Source organism: Cygnus atratus, chromosome 10 (genome assembly GCF_013377495.2).
Source record: "Cygnus atratus isolate AKBS03 ecotype Queensland, Australia chromosome 10, CAtr_DNAZoo_HiC_assembly, whole genome shotgun sequence".
NCBI lineage: Eukaryota > Metazoa > Chordata > Aves > Anseriformes > Anatidae > Cygnus > Cygnus atratus.
In genome coordinates this window covers 15,937,049-15,954,495 of record NC_066371.1, presented here as the reverse complement: position 1 = coordinate 15,954,495, position 17,447 = coordinate 15,937,049, and the positions used below count along the sequence as shown (strand labels likewise).

The following is a 17,447-nucleotide window of genomic DNA, read 5'->3' as shown; positions in this document are numbered from 1 at the left end:
AGTAGTATCAAGTGCTCATATTCATTGTCAGTGCAGAAAACTACAGAGCATGCCTTGGAAACATCCATAAAGGTTGTGTATACACAGAAGCACTTAAGGAAAACAAACTCATTCACTAACTGTGTGAGTTCAAGTGTTGGAGGACTGGTGCGTACCCTTGTTGGAAAGTTCGTTTGAGCAGCTAATGCTCCAGCATGTTCAGAGTTTGGGGAGGGTGTTGATACCAAATACTTCTGCCAAAACACAAAGCATTCCTTACTCAGTGCTTACTCAGTTCCTTATTTGTATTTTTTATTTTTCTCCTGTGGAGCCCGAAGCAGTGGTACCGCACTAAGCAGCAGGTGATACAAGTGATTAAGACGATACTTGGCTTTATGTCTTCATGTGAAACCTTGCGTGTGAGTTTAGGCCACCTTGAGTCACAAAGCCAGGCTGTAGTCATCGGCAGCGATTCTGCGTTGCTGGTTTGATCACTTTGGTTTTACTGTTAAGACCTGAAGAATACTGGTAGGTGTCCAAGAGCTCTGGTGTGCAGGGGAGGACAGCTTACCTTGGGATGCCTGTCGTACCGGTGCCTGTCCCCGTGCATCTGGCTGTCAAATCCTGTGCCCCGCTTCTGGTAGCAGCGGATGAATTGCTGGGTTCTGACAGGCAAACTGTATTCAGAAAGAAAAATATGCAAGCTCAGCAGCTGCTGCACAAAGAGCTGAACCAGCCCTACGAAGGAGGCGGAGAAGAGGCGCAACAGTTGGTGGCAGCAGCCTCTATAGCCAGCCTCAAGGCACTCAGTTTTGTTTGAAGTGTCGTCCTCTGGGTAGCGGGATTATTGCCAACGGTGGCAAAAAAAAAATCAGCAAACATTGCATTTCGAAGGCGTGATGTAGTCACGCCGTTGTTGCTGCATTTCGGTGGGCTTTCCAGTATGGTCTAAAATGGAAGGATGCTGTCCTGGAGCTGGGGGCGGAGGGGCCGTACCGTCGAAAGCTGCTGCTGCTGTGTGGTTTTCACACATCGCGTGCGCTGGTCAGATCTGCGAAAAGAGGATTGACCTGGGGGTGGGGGACAGAAACGTTCCGAGCCCCCACAGATCTTCATCGGCAGTTCGGAGCAGAGCAGTGGCTCCAGGCTGCTCTCTTGTCTCACTGCTTCGGTACTGTGCAAGGACAGCTGGTAGTGAATTGCGGAATGCGACGTTCCTGTGCAGCCTGACCACAAGAAATGAATGTGTGGCCTGAAGCTGCTTTTTGGCAGGATGCGGGGCCAGAATTTCTGGTTTTGGTTCTCGCCGTGTGTGTTAACTGCAGCTATGCTTATTGGGAGGGTTGAGTTCGGTGGGGAAGAGGGAGGGAAGGAAGTGTACAAGGAAAAACATGCTGATCTTCCTCTTAACTGGAGTGGGTCTGCAGTGTATAGACCGCTGAGGATCTCAGGTTTTACATCCAACATCAACAACATCAGCATTGTGCTCAACTCTGTCGTGCTGGATAAAATCCACATCTAAAACACTCGTTCACTTTATCAGACGTTGGGTGTAACCTGCCTCTCACATGGAGCAAATAGAGTGAAACCTCGTGCAATCTTCTTCCAGTCTGTCTGGAGACCGCTTACTTCCCGTGCTCACAGAACAAAGACAGCGCTCTGATCCCGGCCTGCTGATTACAGCAGCTTCTGAAAATCCTTTCTGGGAGTCGGGAGTCCTACAGGCTGATAAATAACATTCAAGCAAGCCTTTTCTAAGCATGAGGGGGAGAGAGAAGTGACTTTAGAGACCTGGATTTGAAGAAGACTTTAAAACGTACTGTGTGAGCCTGTGTGCTGCACCGCAAAGTAGCGGGGACGTCCGCCCGGAATGCAAAGCAGTCTCCCAGCAAGGGGCAGCACTGCTCCTAGAGAGCAGCTCTCTTCTGCAGAGCAGAGGACTGCTTTTATTTTTTAAAGGCTATTTAGCGTGGCTGGAACTGCAGAGCCAGTGAATTTTATTTTTTTTTCTGCTTCTGCCGTCTGAAACTCTAGCTCAAGTTCTAGCTGCCCTCTTGATGCAACAATATCAAGTGGCTTTAGTGGCATCACCGGTGGTGTGATGCTGGTCTGCCTCTTTCACTGAGCTGAAAAGCACCTAGGTTGATAAATTTCCTTCTGATGTACTAGTATTGACAAACACAGTACGTGGGAGGGAAGTAAATTCCAATGTGAGACAGAGGAGGAGCTAGATTCAAACTGGAGTGTTGTTCTAACAGCAAATGTGCAGTCAGGGGTGTGTTGTTAGAGAGATGATGTTAGAGAGATCCCAATGAAAAAACGGTAGGGTTTGGTGATGGAGTAGGTTTGTTTGGACTTGTCTCTGAAGCGTGTCAGTGTGAAGATGGTAAAAATAAATAAATAAAAAGAATCAATAAACAAACAAAATCCCACCACAAACAACAACAAAACCAGAAAAGTTAAAACCGGTGAGTGCAGCAAACGTAATTTGGAGTAGTTTTGGAGGGAGGCGGGGGTAGTTCCAGCAGACTGGGATGCCTGGCCTGAGGGAAGCGTGGCACAGGGAGGGTGAGGTTCTGACTTCAGGTTGTTCCTCAGCTCTTGGGTTCTTGGAGCTGCCTCCAACATCAAGCATGGCTCTTAGGATGCTCTTAGCTTCTGTAATGTTCACCTCGCTCTTTACCGTGGGACGTGAAATTTCAGTGCAGGTAACTGGAGCACAGATCAGCCGCTGACTGAGATGGCAGCCTTCCAAGAAGAGAGAAAAGCGAAGGCTCTCTAGTTTCTTGCTACTAAACTTAAGCTCCCGCACCCTCTTACTAAACGTACAGTAACGTCTATTGGAAATAAAATACCAGAATGAGAAAGTTGGAGTTATTGTTCCTGCTCCACTGTTCTTTTTCATGATACAAGGGATTTGGACTTGAAAAATAAGCATATGTTGAATGGAAAATAGCAAAGGTAATGGAATCGTGATGGTTCTTTTTGAAACATTGCCCAAATTAAAATGCTGGTCATTGGTGTAAAATACATTCACAGCAAGGTACTTTGGAATGACTTTTACCAACACTTGCTTTGGAGAACACTGCTTCCAAGGCAGTACAAAATGTGAAACTAGTATGGAAAATCACAATGCCTTAAAAAGAAAAAAAAGTGATTATTTCTTGCCCTAAGGAAGGGTGTGCCTGTCAGTGGGTTGTGTAAGGGGAAGTGGGAACACTGCACTGTTAAAATTCATGATAAACTGCACAATTAGTCATCATCCAGCTAGTCCCTGATTTCTCTCCTTTTCATTCTGGAGTATAGAGGGGGTGGTTAGAGGGTTTGTCACTGGAGAAAAAGGGAAATTGAATATTTAATGTGGCTTTCTTTATGACAAGGCACTAACATGACTCCCGTCTGTATTTAAATGCTGTCCCCAGGTTACGACTATGGCTATGTCTGCGTGGAGTTTTCACTCTTGGAAGAGGCCATCGGATGCATGGAAGCCAACCAGGTTGCTTTACACTTCGGTCAATGCTGCTAGAAGATTTAAAAAAAAAATAATTTTTGGTGGGGTGGTGGAAAGCCAATGAGGATTTTATTTGAACTATTCAAAGGCAGATCTGTTCTTGTATAATACACAACGCTGCGGTTTAAACATGTTTCTGGAACCTTGCAAAAGGCTTAGAAATGCCAGTGTGAAAGAGCTGCCAGACACCGAATGGTCTGCCCTCCTCCCTAGTGTGTGGCAGCACACTGGCTAGGTTCAGAGGCTGGTGGCTGACAGAATTCTAATACAGGTTTTGGCCCTGATGCTTTTGTACTCACGCTGAAATCCAGTCGGAAAGAGCTCTGCGAGCATTAAATGTCTCCCCCGGTTGTGCGTGCACACACACATACACATGTGACTGGAGGTGAGGCCTCTGGTGTGCAGCTCTGAGTCAGCTGTGACTTGCACGCTCTGCTTTTCCATCTGCCTTGTGTGTGGGAGAGGTTCTTAATGGTGCATCTCCCCCATACCTGTCTTGTCCTTTGGCAAGCTGGAGTTGCAAACACGAGGACTACCCTACGTTCAGTTGCACCTGGTAAATCTGAATGTTTCCAGCCCTTAAAAGTGCAAGATTGGCTTCAATTCCTAGTGAATAAGGACCCAAGGGGAGCCTTTACTCTGACGTGATATTGAAGGCTACAGTTGTTGGCTACTATACTACAGCAAGATGCATAAAACGTGTCAGATAAAACATAGATTTCCATCTTACACCACCCTGTCTGTGCCTCAGAACTGCCAGTGATGGATCACTCAGGAAAAACCACTAAGTGATCCCTATTCCTTTGATACATCCCTTATGCCTCCTCTCTGTTGCCTTCTTCCTCCAAATTTGCCTGAGTAAGAATCCATATGAATTATCAAAAGCCTTTTTTTGCCTGAATCCCATGTCTTGTTGTCACGAGAGGAGAGTCATGAGTCAGATTCAGAGCTGTGCATGTGCAAAAATGTACTTAGAGTTAACGAGTCTTCACAGCTGGGGTTTCAAAGGTCCCACTAAGCACTTGCATTTGCCTCTATTTTCAGTTACAGAAGTATTGCAACTTAGAAAAATGTTTTACAGAAATAATTCTTTTGCTGGGAAGGAGCCTGGCACATTCCCACTGGATGGGGGAGGGAGGGAGCAGAAATGAGAGAAGGCTCCAGAATTATTCGTTACTTTTACCATCAGTGCCAACTTTTGTTTTCCCTTCAGTGTTGCTACAACTCCTAATCTGTTATGTAGTCACTGGGAAATACGTAATTAGGTGTGGCACTCTGTTTAACCAAGTGCCTCCACATGTTTTCTCCCCAGCTCTACTCACATGAAATAACGTCTCCCTGTGCAAATGCTGTTCCCAAATACCTTGGGATTTGGGAATTCCTCCTCTTCCTATTTTTAAGGCCTCCTCTCCACCTTCTCATATTTGGAGCATCCCCACGTATTTGGACAGGTGTTTGACTTGGTCAGATTAGGTCCATTGCTGCAGCAAGGAGCCTGTAAGCACCAGGCCCTGAACTGAACCAAGTGCCTAAAGGTCCCCAGTAAATCACCGTACCTGTGTGCACGCGAGGAGCTTCTGGCTGGCCTTCATCTGCGGCTTACGTTGATCCCCCCCAGCAGCTATAGCAGGCCCTCGGGCTGGGTAATTATATGCTCTTTCCCCTTCTAATTAAACAGCAAAAAAAAGTAAATTTTGTATCTGACTTGCTGCAAGAAAGCAAGCTAACTTTTAAGTTCTCAGTAAAATCCAAGTGGAGGTATTCAGAAAGGGAATGATGCAGTTCACTTGTCTTTGGACAATAGGCACCCCTTTGTAATATCTTCCAAGGTAGGGCTGTAAGATCATTTCCTCAGGATGAGAATTAATCTGGATTTTTACAAACTGCAAAACCAAAAAGCTTTGTTAGCCAGGACGTGGATTCTTTGATAGTTGAGTTATTTTCAGCAGGTTATCAGCTCTCCCTGTCAAATGTAATCACTTGTGAGAGCATAAATAGCAAAGCGGTGTCAGCCCACAGTGACGCTCTAGCACCTCACTAGCCAGCCTGCCTCTTTCTCAGTTTTCTACTGGCTGGGAATGAAACCCTTTTACAGAGACATCCCTTTTTTGATGCTGTTTAATGCCTATTTAACCACCCCTGCCTAAAGAGCAGTTGTTTACCTCCCTACATCCCTGTGGTCTGTAATTACTCTGTTGTGAGATCCTTTTACTTCACTCGGCACAGAGCAGTGCTCGCTTAAGGTCATTCCCAAATTTGCTGCCTACCAGATTTACCAGGTCCAACTCTCTCCATGCAGTCAGCCTAGCATGTGTATGTGACTTCCGAGATCTGGGGGGGGTTCAACTAAATGCACTGTGGTAAGGAAACATCCATCTTCTGTGCTGCCCTAATTTTGGAAGAGAGTTTTATTCCACCTGTATTAATTGCCACAGCTGAAATAACTACAGTAATGCCCGGATAAATTGCCTTGCCTTGTTGATTGTGATGGTGGCAATTTATTACAGCTCAAGGGGCCCATCTAGTGTACGTGAACTGTGATGGATCGCCAGTTTTGTTCGCGCTGAGGTGTTGCACGACAGATTTTGCTGAGAGAAGAGCCAGCTGCCAGCTCTCCTGCCTTTGGGCAGGCTCTGTGCCCCAGCAGGGCACATTGGCTGTTGGCTTGCAGGACGTGGGGGCAGCGCTCGTTTCAGGCTGATGGGCACAGTGCTTCTGTTGGTCTTTTGTTATGAGTTGGCTGTCGAATTTGTTAGGAGTTTGACTTTAATGAGAGATCTTTCTTCTGTTAGCGATGAGCTGCTTTTCCTTTGGGGAGATGCAGTTATTTTAAATGGAAAATGGGGTTTCTGTCTGCTCAGTCTCACAGTTTCTCCTAAATCTTCCCTCCTTCATTCTCATTCTGAAGGTTGTAGAGTGGTGTGCCATTTATCTTGCATTTTCTTTACATTCAGGCTTAGGGTCGCCTCCAGTGTAGAAGTGTTCTTGCCTGGCAGCAGCATTTTGGCTTCTTAGGAGACTCCTCTGACAATTTGTTCCCTGGCTCTTGTTCCCTGTATGCGTTGGGTTCCCTCCGAGTACCTGAATTCTCTCTTGCGCTCCTCCTTCAGCTGTAGAAGAATCGCACGTACTGAACTTGTTCTTGGTGCAAGAAAGCTGGGTGGGAAATGAAGTACCCTCATGTGCTGGTGCGTATCATAAAGGCAGCTGAAGGAGGAGAAGCAGAGAGATCTTGTCTCTACTGCCTGGATATTTTGCTGTTTTCACCGAGGTGGAGCTGGTTGTTATACAAATGGAATCAGAAGATTTATTTGAAGCTTAGGAGCAAATGATCTGTCTTGACTGGGTATATAGTAGTGTCTCCCAAGTCCCCTCAGACCTCAAACTTAGCAACACTTGGCAGTGTATTTCCTAGCTTTTGTTGCCAGTAAGTAACATCTTCCTAAATCCTTTCCTTCTGCTTCGCAAGCAAGAGGGTGAAAATGGGAGAGCTATAGCATGAACTTGTAAAAATACATACTTCATAAATTATTGTAGAGATATCCAGACATGTGCAAGAGTGGTTGTTCCCAGACTTGCTCTTGTACCTTCCTGCACTGAGACCGGTGCGTATCGGAGAGCAGCTTTCCCTGCGGCTCCGTGAGGTTCTGGTTCTGCTTGCTGACCACAGCGATGCCTCCGTTCCCTGCTTGTTTCTCCCAGGAGAGGGATGTTTTGTGGGTGCTTGCTTTACTTGAACACATCCGACCACTGTGAGGTTGGCAACAACAGTTGTGTGTTTCTTCTGCTCTGCATCCCCTTTTATATCCCTTCTCTGCAGTGCTTTGCATTTGGTGTGAACAGAACAGACTTCACTGTAGCTGTTGGTGTTAAAATCCACAAGATGCTTTGACAAACTGGCAGAGCCTGGGACTTTCTGTCCTGAAAACATTTGCAGTAACCAGTCACAACTCTGTGCCTTTCCAGTTAAATACAGAAGGGGCCTGTCACTCTCCTGAGAATGCTTCAGCTCTGCTGACCTGTCGCTGCTGAGTATGTTTTGAGACCTGCTTATGTGCTCGGTGCGAGGAAGGTGTTGCAATTTCTAAGAGAGAAAAAATAATTTTCCTTTTGGTAGGATATACTGAGTTGTGAAGTCTGGGATTTTCCAGCAGAATCTGCAGAGTGCCCCATGCAGTGGAAGATAACACTCACCTTGAGTGCATTTTCCTGAGTATCCATCAGTTACTCCCTTGGCAATGTCACTGCATGCCATGGTGGCTTTATCCTGCAGTTGAGTGTGGTGGTGACAGTTGGCTGTGTCCACAAATACACTAAAATCCATTTGTGTGTTAGGTTAAGAAGGCTGGGGATGGCCTTGCCTTTACCATTTCCCCCTTGGATTACCAGCTGCCGTACAGCCGTTTGCGTTTCTTGTTGTATATTTGGTGTGGGGATTTTTCTCAGGTCATATCATTAGCATGCATCTTCTTTTTCCCTATTAAACCTGTCCTGTTGACTGTGTGGATTTCTAGAATTATGTTTTAGAGTCTTCCACTCTGAGAGTGTGTGGAGAGAGGAAAAAGACTTGTGTACTTAGGCTGTGTTTCTTCTGTCAACTAGTGACTTAGGAAACATGCGTGTTGTTTGATTTTCATGATCCGCTGGCCTATGGAAAGTTCTCTCCGTAGGCTACCTTGTAATCAGATGATCGGATTTCCAGGCAGCACAGCCGATTTACTTTTTTTATGTGTCTGATTCAGTGTTTGACCTTGTCATGAGTTCACCAGGGCCTTACGTCACTGAGGCTTGACGTGTTGACTCAGTCGTTTGTTCATTCCCACTTGTGTCCTACTAATAACTGCACTGTACTGCCATTTAATTGGAATTATCAGCCTCTGAGGTCAGTGAGGAAGTCTGCAGCGTGAGGCTCCTAGTGCTGGGCAGAGGCTTGCCTGTGAGTAAGCAGTCAGCTCTGCCTGCGATGACCTGTGGCAGCGCTGTGTGTGTGGGTGAGCCTGTGTATATCCTGCAGCGGCGTTGTGATGAATGCACTGTCTGCTTCTCTGCTGGGAAAGGCCGACTTAATCTCTGCGTTCCAGAGATCTTCTCTGTGCAGAGAAGGGTTTCTTAGGTTGTGAAATGTAACTGCCAAAAACTCTGGTGTTGAAAATGCATCTCTGGACCTTCTTCTCTTCTGTCATCTCAACGTCTTCTGTCATCTCGACTTTACGAGCTTGTGTGAATCCTGTGAATCTTTACTTCCTTTGGCACAGGAGGTCATAAGGGATCTTCTGCCAAAGACTTCACATGCTGTTCCTTCAGCTAGTAGCAGCTGCCCATCACTGTGGCTTTTCTAGCCCTATCCAGATAAAATGACAACCTTCTTCACAGCTCTGTCCTGCCCTGTCTCAGGAAGCAAACCATGCAAACCGATGTACTTTAAAATCTGTGCGCATTTGACTGAAGGACTTGTGAAGCTTGCATCTTCTTCCTCTACTTGTCCGACCCCAGCTTGCCATGTCCCTCTGCCTCCCTGCTCTTACTCCAAAATCCTGTCCTCCTTTTTTTATTTTTTCCTTCAGCCTCCCCATGCCAGCGTGGCGAGGACTGCGTGCTTTGTTGTTGCTGCTGTTGAACTGCTGCTCTGTAACGGGGTTGTCCCAGAGGCCGCCACCTGGGTGAGCTGTTTGGAGCCCGTGCTGGATGCGTAAGCAGGAATTCTTCAGCATGTCTGGTTGCCAGCAGTGGTGTGTGGCCCAGCAGGGTTATCTTGGGATTCAAATATTGCTCTGTATTGCAGAATTATCTATTCTGTGCACTGAAGCTCACTTTGTCTGCGTATAAATAGGCTGTTCCAGGTAAAACATCCTTCCCTACCCTTCTCCAAAATGAAACTGTTTTCCCTCTGGCCCCTGGGCAGTTATGTTCTGGTGTTGCCTTTTTTTTATTTTTTTGCCAGTTGACATTAGCAAAGCTGTGTGATGATTTATCTCTGAAATATCCCTTCTTCCTGCATAGATCTCAAATGCTTTGCTAATCAAGTATTTCTCTGTTGGGATAGATGTTCTAGCTAAAATGCCAGAAGCTTAAGCTGGCAAACGTTAAGGAATAGTGTGATTTCCTGAAGTTTGCTTAAATGACTTGATCCAGAAGTGATTGCCCAGATAAATGTCCAGTTCTCTCCGTTGGATTGCATGGTGTGACACACCAGTACTTGCAGTGCCTCGCTTGCTCCTGTTGGGCACTGCAAAGTGCTGCGCAGCATCTAAAGGTGCGGGGGGGTGGATGGTCCCTGCACTGGTGGCTCAAAAAGAGGAACCAGCTTTTGGACAGCTGGACCTTTGGTCAAGCCCAACATGTAAAACGCGGATATATGAAAGTTTTTGTTCATGAATGCAAATGCAGCACATACCGCAGATTAGTCTGCTCTCTGCCTCTTCTGTAAGGCTAAGTTTTAATTCTGACAGAGCAACACCTAGGAAATAGCCTCATTTCCATTATTGTCAACATGCAAAGCCTTTTCCTGCATGACATAGCATCTTGCATGCCCCTCTTCTGAATTACTTTGTAGAGAAGATTTTGGCTTGAGTTAGAAAGACTTGAGGTAGTCCTTGGACGCATATGCAGGGCACAGATGCTGCCCTATCGGTGTAGCTATTGGGTTCTGTCCTCCTAATGTGTTAGTGGATAGTCTTGTCACAACGAGGAAATCTTAGTCACAGACACTAGGGACAGGTACAGATTCACCATGAAACAAAGAGCAGTGTTCGGGGCTGCTCTGCCTCTCCGATTATATGTCTGTTACTGTGCTTATACTCATGACTGGTTGATTTTCTATGAAGATATGTTGAAACTAAATATGTTCTTGTGTAACCACTTGGAAGGTGTTTATCGGTGTAGTATCAGAGTGCTTTAAGGGATTGTGGTAAATCAGCTCTGTCGTACAAATAGTGCATCGCCTCAATTGCTGGCTTTGTTTACTTGGTCAGACCGTGGTTTTTGTGTGAGGATGTAAAATCCTTTGATCAAGCTCCTGTTTTAAAGGTAGTGGGACCCATTGCACTAATTTGCTTTGGTGCTTTTGAAGCCATCCTTTAAGTAAGATGGTGACTAACAGAACTGCAGGTGCGCTATCTGAAATTCCCTCTGTACTCTTGAAAGTGGATGAAATGGCTGAAATTACTTAAAGGAAACACAGAAGCTGTGAGAGGGAAATGTCAGAATGGGTTCAGTTTACGTGAATAAAGGCATCTGAGCGAACACACGATCACTTTCATTTCCAGGGCAGGCTCAATTTCTCTCACAGTTTTGCCGTAGTGGTTCGCACAAGACCTGTCACTGTGAAAGAGATGGCAGCCCTTTTCAGCTCACTCCCAGCAATGTCAAAGGGGATGTTTTACAAGCTTTTGAGCCAGATTACAGTGCTAAGACTCCATCTGGACTATTTTGAGAAGTGGGAGCGCACCAAAATGTTGTTGCAGTTTTCACTTGATGAGTCGTATTTGTTAACTTGGGCATCAGAACTGTTTGTTCATGCTTTTGTGCTATCTTGGTGCTGGTTGCTTTTCCATTCCTTGGTGCACAAGCTGTTGTTGTTGGATTACTGAACAGGAAGGTAAAAGGTTGAGTTTGGAGGCTTAAAAAGAAAAAGGCAAACCACACACTTACTGTTATTGACTAGAAATGAAGTGTGATTACAGTGGAAAATGGGGGCTGGTGTGCTCAAGTGGACTATTGTGTCTGTTACCCATGAATCACAGACAACAAGGAAACAGGTATTTAACACAGAAGGAAACATGGTATTACCCACCCATTCTCATTTAAACCACGGTGCACCTTCAAGACCCTTATTAAAGTCTTAATATCTACAAAAATCACACACACAAAAAAACCACAGGAAGAAATCAGAGATCAGGAGCCTTGCTGTCATTCTGGGTCTGTGCAGGACAAGACATCATGTTACGTGGAAGTGCACCGAGAGTCTGGTAGCCGGCAGTCCACTGTACTTCAGAAGGAAGGCACAAATTTCCTGCGCTCCTCTCTCAGTTGAGAGAGGGAGAATTCCTTCATGCATCACATAAGGTGATCCGTTTAACCCAGAATGTATGAACAGGACAACAACTGGGAGGTCCTCAGATTGTCCCCAGAGGAAGGTAATGGGGGAAAATCCCGAAGCCACTTTGCACAGGGGAGCTGGAAGGTTATTCCTGGCCTCTGCAGCGACAGGAGCTGTGAAGTGTGGGGTTGAGTTCCTGCAGTGAAATGTCTGATGTGAAGTGGCATTCTGCCTAAAGAGTTGTTTTGCTGCGCTGTTGCACTGACAGCTACTGGACGTTACACCCACGTGTCCTCCTGCATCTCCACAACTTCATGCCACCCACACACTGCTGGTCGTGTCTTCCCTGGGGTGAGCAAATAGCTTCCGGATGTCGATTCCCCAAAGGAAAGTGGTCTAAAATCAAGTGTGTCATGTAATGAGGTACACTTTTAGTGAAGGTCAAAGCTACAAAGCTGTAAACATGAGATTAGAGTATTTAAATCTCTGAAACTATCTTCTTTGGAACAAGAAGAGGAAAGCAGTTCTTGTTTTCATAGCCAGCAGGGGAAATCTTAGGTTTTGTGATGTACAGTCCGTATCTCAGCAGAAAATTAGCAATATTCAGATGGGTTTCATGTACCGGATTTGAGCCGGGATGAAAGTAAGAGCCTGAGCAAATATTTGCTGTACTTTTCCATTGAGGATCTCAGGAGAAGAGTTAACAGGGAAAGTAATTTTAAGTCCTCAGAATCCTTAGGTGTATTTTCTTACACGTAAGATTAGGCTGAGAGGTCTCACTAAGAAGATGTCTTGTGGTGCGAAGCTGTTTATTAATTATATGAGTAAGGTATTTTAATGTTTATAGCCCCAGGTTTTTGAAGGCCCATTTGATTCCTCCCAACTTGTGATCTCACTGGAGAGGAGAGCTGGGGTGTTTGGTTGTTTTTTCCCTGCCAGTGTGCTCTTCTGTGCCTGGTCCACGTGGGACTGATACTCGTCCCATACCACTGCCTGCTTCTCTGGCTGTTGGAGTCCCTGCAGGGGTTCAAGTGGCCATACCGAGCTGTTTGTGACAGTTGAAGATGATGTCTGTGCATGCTGTTACCCAGTCCATTATGGATTCAACCAGGCCGGCTCACTTCTGACGCAAGAGGGAAGTGTGTTCCTTTCCTTCCTCAGCATCAAGGTTTTCATAGGATCTGCTGTCCTGTGCACCTACCTCTCTGGCTGGAGTCCTCTCCCGACCTGCCGCGGTCAGGTAACACATCCTCAGAGCCTGAATAGCCACACAGGAGGTCATCTTCTGCTTCTTGCTCCCTGACAAGGCACTAAGCACCTTTCTTCAGCAGTTGACTGCGGCAGGATGTAGCTCTGGATGTTGCCTGGATGACCCTCTTCAACCCCAGCACGTCTGTGAAGGAGGGGCTGCGGGGTCCCAGCGGGGAGCCGTGACACCCACTGGTGTACGTTGCACCCATGCCACGCTGGCAAGAGAAACTCCTCTCCTTCCAGATAGCTCACATAGCTCTGTTCTCGTGCTGGGCCGGGCTTGTGCGGATGCTGACCAAGGAGGTTAAAGCAACACCTTCCCAAACCAGCTCCTAAGAGCATTATTGAGAGACTGCACTTGTTCAGCTGCAGAAATCCGTACAAGTGCTTGCCTGAAGATGTACCAGCTGCCTGCTGGCTCTACCAAGCGTGACTGTTAAGGGTCTGGATTTGGCTTGTGGGCAGGCCACCTTCGAGTCACAGTGACGTGGGAAGCACATTTGGGAGGCGCAGGTAAGTGTTGCACTGCTGGTGCCTTTCCCCAGGCAGCTGACTTGGTTCTTTTTCTGACCCTTTTAGAGTCAGCATCAGGCACTTGCTTTTACCTGGGAAATTGGGGATGTTGAGAAATGGTGTCTCCGAGACCAGACCCCTCTTTTCATCCACAGAACTGCTCCCTCTTCCCTAGATTTTGGGTCTTTTCCTTACGGCAGAGAGGATGTCCTGCAGGGAGCTTGCCTGAGCACTGGCTGCAGAGAAAGCATTGCCAGTGATGGCTCTCAGTGTTTAATTCAGGGGGAGCAGAAGAGAATTTTGAGGCATGGGGGAACCTTTCAACTGCTCTTAATGCTTTTGCGGTCAACATGTTCTTAGCAAACATTTGCTGCTGTGCAGAACATCCTGCGCGCTGTTCTCCACACGGGTCAGGCTGTGTTGGATTCAATGTGTAGCCTCGTGGCTGTGTGCTCCAGTATAAGGACGTGTTTTTGTTTGGGTGTGGGATCTTATTGAAATACACGGGATTGTCTAGCAATAAATCTATCCTTTTCTGGCAGAGCTCCCCAGCCTGACTTTTTTCCCAGCATGACCCTGCATTGGGATCGATCATCCGTGTTTTGGTCCTGCGCCTCAAATATGTAATTAAGGAGCTGGGCATTTCCTCATTGTTCTCCTGGTTTCCTAATGGCCGTTGCTAATTGTAAGGTGCCCCTGGGGGAAATGCACCGGAAGGTCCTGGGGTGGGTTAGTGCACGCAGCTGCATTGTGCTAACATGTTTAATCTTTATATTGTTTCACAGCATTATGGCGTGGGATGACCTTTGAGGAAGAAGGTGGTCATATAACAAAATATTGAGAAATATGTCCAGGCAGCAGAGCAGCATTTTGGAGAGAGAGAGGGAGAGAGAGAGAGAAAATGTTGATGCCAGGAGCAAAGGGAGTTTTTGAGGCAGCTGTTGTCCAAACACAGTCCAGGCAGTAGACCACGAAGAATCAGAAAGGGAGTAGAGATGAGGCAGAGCCATGTGGGACCTTCCCTAGAGCCATCTATGAATAATTATACTCAATACATTATATATTTAAATAATCTAAGTTTTGACAGTTTAGGTATGCTTTTCAAATAGAGGATGCAACCTGATTCATGCTCTTCTGGGAACTGGAATAAATGTTTGATATGCATGACCTTCTTAGCTTACCCCACAACAAGTCCTTAACTGTCCATGCTTCTCTTAGTTGTGGGTCGGGAGCCCAGCCAGTAACACCAAAGCTTACAACTTGTCCCCTTTGAGCAATCGTCTCAGGTTTCCCCCTGGCCCTCAATGTCCTCGTCTGACCCCTTTGGACTATATAGAAGAGGCTTTCGTTTTAGAATTTTCCTTTTGTCCAGGAATCCTATAATGCTGTTCTGCAAAGGTGCCCTCTTAGAGGAAAAGCTGGGGGTAAGAGAAGCTGGAGGTTAGAATTAGCTATAAAAGGAGAAGTTAGAGCTTTCAGTGGCAGGTGAAAGATGCAGTCTGCTTCACTGGATCAAAGAAAACCTTCAGATGTGTTGAAATTTCGGTAAGGGGTGACGTGCAGAAGCCATTCATATCCCCTCGCATCCAGAGCTGGTCCTGGAGCATGTGGAGTCCTGGGCACATTGCTTGTTTTCTCAAGCTGCAACACGAAGCTGTTATCCTTCCGGAGCCTGCCTGTGCCGACTGTTTTGGTGACATTCTCAGAGCAGGACTGAGTGTACTGACAAGTAGAGCAAATGCCGTAATTAAAAGAGAAGCACTTCAAGAGTCCTAACGTGGAAGTGAATTGTAGTTCAAAAATCCGAGCAAGAAAATGTAGAGAGCTAGCATGGTCTGAGAGGCAGCTTCTGTGTGTCTGCAGAAAGGGTGCCAGCGGGGGATAGGAGTTTCACAAAGATCCTGAGACAGATGAGCGTGGTAGTGTGGTTGCTATCCAGGGAATTAGAAATCACAGGAAGAAAACCAGAGATGTCTCAGCAGCGTAGATGGGATGTCTGTGGAAATAACGATGCAGACAGGCAACCTCTGCTAAAGGACAAATTGCCCAGATAACGAGGCAGAAAGGGAGGCTGAGGAAGGCTGCGTGGGAGCAAGTGGATCTGGAAACACGTGTCGTAACGGATGGTCCCAGTGCAAGTGGGTAATGGGTTTTGTGTGAAGGGAGCTTGAAAAAGAGGCACAGGGTGCTGTCAGGGATGAGGTGATCCTTGTAGAGCATCTTAATCGGTTCTGTTTAGCTCCTACGTCTTCAGGACTCGTAGGGTTATCCGCCTAATGCCTCAGTTCTAGGTTAGTGCTGGTTCCGTTTCACGTGCCCATCGCTGGGGTCTGAAGCCATGTCCTGTTAACTCGGGGTACTGGTGACATCTCTGGGCTGTCTGTCTCGGGCCTCCTCTGACCCTGAAGGCGGCGAGCTCGTAGCACGCCTTGCTGGTTGGCGTCGGGTCATCAGCGCAACTAATGCCTCACTGCGCAATGCTCCAAAGTCATGCCGCACGCCCTTCAGCTCCGCAGCGCCGCTGCTGCCCAGGATCCACCCATCCTTCTTTGCAGGTGACCGCTAACACGATGTTTATGCAAGATTCACGTCGCTGTCGGTCTTGCTGGAGACCTGTAGTAATACGTAGCGAGGTTGTTGGGATCCTCTCGGCGATGTAACCATTCCCCAGGGACCCACCACTTGCCAGCCCATCCTTATCCCCTGCTCGTCTCAAACCATCTGCCCTTGGCTGTCAGCTGCTGTGCAGCGGAGTGTTGGGCACCGATAGATTGGGCCGATGAAAAGAAATCCCTGAGAAATGGTTAGGCAGCGTGAGGAGGGGCTGAGAGCCTTTGGGGGGAGCCCTGCTGCACTAGGACTTTCCTTGTAGTTACTGTAGGAAATGCCAGGTCACTGCGATACCCTGCAGCAGACCAGATTGCTCTAGTTTCTTCATCTCTCTGTGTCACGCTCTGTTTTCTAGATCCTTAGTTGCAGATGGATTGCGGTTTGTGGGTTCGCAGCTTTTCTCCTCTGCTTTTTGCCAGAGGTAGGTAGATGCACTGCCTGTTGCTCTGCAGACTCGAGGCTCTTGTACAGCAGCTGCCAAGAAGCTTGGAGATAAAAACTTCAGCATATGGGAAAACCGGGATGAGAAGCCAGTTTCTGTGGCGGAGATGATCTTGTTTCGAAATACCTCCAGCTGGTCTCTTACCCTCCCAGGTGTCTTGCTGCTGGCCCACTGCTCCAGCCCCAGAAGCTGCCGCCTCGTGAACTCCAGGAGCAGCTGGGGATGTGTAGGCTAGAAGGACCTTTGGTGTTTGACCCTCTCTGGTTTATGTGCAGGTGAATACCTGAAGGGAGAGAGCGTTGTGCTCTTCCTGCCGGCTTCCCCCGTCCTCTGCCCGAGACGAGAACCGTGCCAGTGATACAGGGTGAGATCGTGTCATCTGGATAGCGGCGCAGTTGGGGTTGTTAAATCTGCATTTATAACCCGTCCTCAAATTAGAGGGAGACCTCAAAGCAGTCTGATTTGCAGTTGCAGGTAGATAACCCAACTTCTGCTGTCAGCCACTTGTCTCCCTGAGCTGTGCTGCCCAGTGTGCATGGAGGCCAGGGCTGGGAAATATCCCGCGGGTGGTGAGAGCTGCTCCAGAAATGCTGCTGGGACTGGGGGCTCCCTCTGCGTCCCGAGGCTGCTTCCTTTTCCCTTGCTTCCTCGGCTACGGCCTGAGGCTCCACCAAGCAGTAAAGCCTAGTCATTAATCAGCTGAAATAATTTTTAAATGATTGTTGTGTAATGCGTTTTAGATAACCATCCTAATTGCAGTCAATATGCGTAAGAGAGCTGAATGAACATCCCATAAGTGAGGTTAATCCTGGCATTTTAATATGACTGCTTTGCAGTGCTGCCCATAAGCATTCTTTTGTCATAATCTTCGTATGCAACCTTACATCTGTTTGCAAATGATATTTGCAGTTCACTTTCAGCATGTTGAACTATGCCAGTGTTTTGACTCAGCAAGCTGGATACCAGAACGTTTTAGTTCATGGCACGGATATTTTCTATTTAATCAAACAGTGTAAAGGAGTAACCAGCTGAAGCGGTGTTTGGTTTTGTGCGAGCCAGCAGCTTGAGGAGATCTGAGTCTGGTTTGTTTGGGGTGCAGTCAT

The 17,447-nt window shown here is 47.0% G+C and overlaps 1 protein-coding gene across 7 annotated transcripts in view; it reads left to right on the top strand.

Moving 5' to 3' along the window:
* Positions 1-17,447, top strand: part of RBM6 (RNA binding motif protein 6) — a 60,135-nt gene that overhangs the window by 17,706 nt on the left and 24,982 nt on the right. For all 7 annotated transcript variants that reach the window (XM_035558278.2, XM_035558276.2, XM_035558277.2 and 4 more), the window contains one exon: positions 3,402-3,475. In XM_035558278.2, coding sequence (XP_035414171.1) covers positions 3,402-3,475 — 74 coding nt within the window. The remainder of the gene's footprint in view (positions 1-3,401; positions 3,476-17,447) is intronic.